Consider the following 2,500-nt stretch of genomic DNA (forward strand, 5'->3'; position numbering starts at 1 on the left):
CGTTATATCGGCTACAAACGCAAGCCATATAGTAAAGGTGAATAATTTAATACCATTTAAGAACTCTACTCCTTCTGACGTTAACCAGGATCTGTTTAACATTATTTACCAGAAGGAATAGCTTGAATTCCAAGTGTTTCGTCCTTATCGCCAACTGCTACCACAATGCCAACGGTAAAATTGGTCTCCTCAACTGGCAACCAGTAATAGATTGAGGGTATCTCCACAACAGTGACACCTTCATTTACCTGGCCACCTCTAGCCAGAAAACGTTTTGATGAAATATTCTTCTGTCCAGATCCACCGCTTATAAAACGAAAAATACAAACAGCCTCATGAAAATACTTTATTTTGAGTTACCTATTTAAGAGTTAGACTATTAATTAGTCGAAATAATAACAATGAAGTAACTGTTATAAATTAATTTGTCGTATTTTAATCCCTGAAAAGAATTTTGCATGCAAAGTAGGAAAGATCGCGGCCTCATAAAATGCCTACGTTTTTATTTTTGCTGACGTAGGTTGATAGGCAGCTTATATTTGCAATAGATGTATCTTCTATCATATTAGATTAAAAGGAGATGCGAATTCTTACTTTTTGATAGATTCAAATACGGAATAAAACTCCGGTTCAGGTTCTAGTGCCGTGATGTCCATAAAAATCGGGTCGCCGTAGGCATTAGAAGGGGCTGGCAGAAGGGGATGCATCATGGTCCTTCCGGAACTGTCGGCCATGAAAGCATAACTTGATTGGCTCTTCTGAAAGTAGGTGATTTCAGAAAGAAGGTCCGCCATACTTATGTCCGTGCCAACAACACCGATGAATTTGCCTTGGTGATAACAAGGCAGTGTTATGGATGTTAACAGACCTGTTGGCAGAAAACGGTTGTTAATGGACTTCTTAAAATAATGAATGGACGAAGAAACTACCAATCGTTAAGTGACATGGTAAAAAAGGTCAACAAGTAACTTTGTAGTATATATATCCCAAGAACTGCACCATTTGGTTTTGAGCAAGATTTTATCACTCAGGTAACTACGTTATTGAGAGTTAGGTCTAGGACATGATCGATATTATGTTGTCATTCCAGCGGGTACCATATCATAAGTAGTATTTTGACATAATTATTAAATATTAGCCACCATTTCTTCAAAATACTCAAGTAGGCCTACCAGAATGTAGTAAAGCTTAAGGGGAATAACTTCTACGTAATTTCAGTTGGTTTCCTTGGAATGACCACGAAATATATTCCCTGATAATTTAAAACCCAATATATGATCCCTTGGTTCATTTAGTAACACATCTCATACACCCATTAGTGCCTTACCTGTTCCAAAGGTGTCCACATAAGGAATGGATATGATTGGTTCATCACGGATGGTGTTTGTTGAGAAGAAGTCGTAGTATGTTGCCAAGTCCCTTCGTAAGTTGTTCGTGTTTGAAACATAGGTGAATTTTCCAGCCTTTGATAATGATAATAAAATAATAAATAACTTTATTTAATTGGCAAATGCATTTAGCAAAAGTTTTACTAGTTGGGGACACTGTAAATGAAATAGAAAATAAACTATTAAAAATCTTAATGGTGGGAGGCTGACCATTTGGCTATTTACACAACGCCGTCGAGGAGTTGAACAATCTCAGCTGAGAGTGGTAGGGAAAAGGATTTGACCAGGGACCTCAAGATTTTAAATCCAGTGCCCTAAACCACTTAGCTAGATGGCCTCTCCAAAGAGGAAATAAAGATTTGATCGCAAATGTTAACCCAAGCCCTCTAGTTGTGTTCAAAATGCGATTATCAGTTCAAAACCTAAGAAAATTTTGACCCAATTTGACAGTCAATTTAAATGCGGTTTAGTAATCAGATATTTGCCTATTACGCATGAATTACAGCTCTTGTATTAATATATTGAGTAGAAACATGATTTTCTCGCATTGCTGTTACAGTACTTACAGGGACGTCAGGTGCTTTCGGGATGCTGTAATTACTCCCATCTTGTTGAGCAATATCTTTGAGGATTTGTAAGTCCGCAAGCACGCCATAAGTCATTATGACAACTGCATTGTTCAGCTCTGCGTTCTTCGTTTTTATCGTCTGCATGATATCACCTGCTGCGTCGTTTGGTTCACCATCTGTTAGAAAAAGAATGACTTTTTTCCTGGAAGGACCTTTTCCAGGAGATGAGCCCTTCAGTAAGTCGAAGGCCAGAGTAAATGCTTTGGAATAATCCGTACCTCCTGTTTGAAAGAAAATAACGAGACAGGACTGTTATCGGTCATCACCATACAGTTAGAATTTCCATAACCTGCGATCATTTTGGGGAAGGAGGACATGATACATTTACTGTACAGATCGCATGTAAAAAAGACAAAATTCGGCTTTTTTTCTGATTGGTCGGGAAACAATAGAGCTCTTGTAGCCTCGCTCCGATTGGTTACAGAAATGCAAATCATACTTTGTAAAATCAGGTAACATCTGATCATATTATGGCCGCTGAGA

General features: G+C 38.0%; 1 protein-coding gene across 1 annotated transcript in view; it reads right to left on the reverse strand.

Annotated features, from left to right (window-relative positions):
• LOC137991982 (VWFA and cache domain-containing protein 1-like) overlaps positions 1-2,500 on the reverse strand; it is a 73,925-nt gene that overhangs the window by 39,094 nt on the left and 32,331 nt on the right. Inside the window, exons 4-7 of the mRNA XM_068837003.1 lie at positions 1,955-2,238; positions 1,328-1,463; positions 595-868; positions 110-306 (exon numbers count right to left, since the gene is read on the reverse strand). Of these exons, the coding sequence (XP_068693104.1) occupies positions 110-306; positions 595-868; positions 1,328-1,463; positions 1,955-2,238 (891 nt within the window). The remainder of the gene's footprint in view (positions 1-109; positions 307-594; positions 869-1,327; positions 1,464-1,954; positions 2,239-2,500) is intronic.

The sequence above is a fragment of the Montipora foliosa genome, chromosome 2 (assembly GCF_036669935.1).
Source record: "Montipora foliosa isolate CH-2021 chromosome 2, ASM3666993v2, whole genome shotgun sequence".
In the NCBI taxonomy this organism is placed as follows: domain Eukaryota; kingdom Metazoa; phylum Cnidaria; class Anthozoa; order Scleractinia; family Acroporidae; genus Montipora; species Montipora foliosa.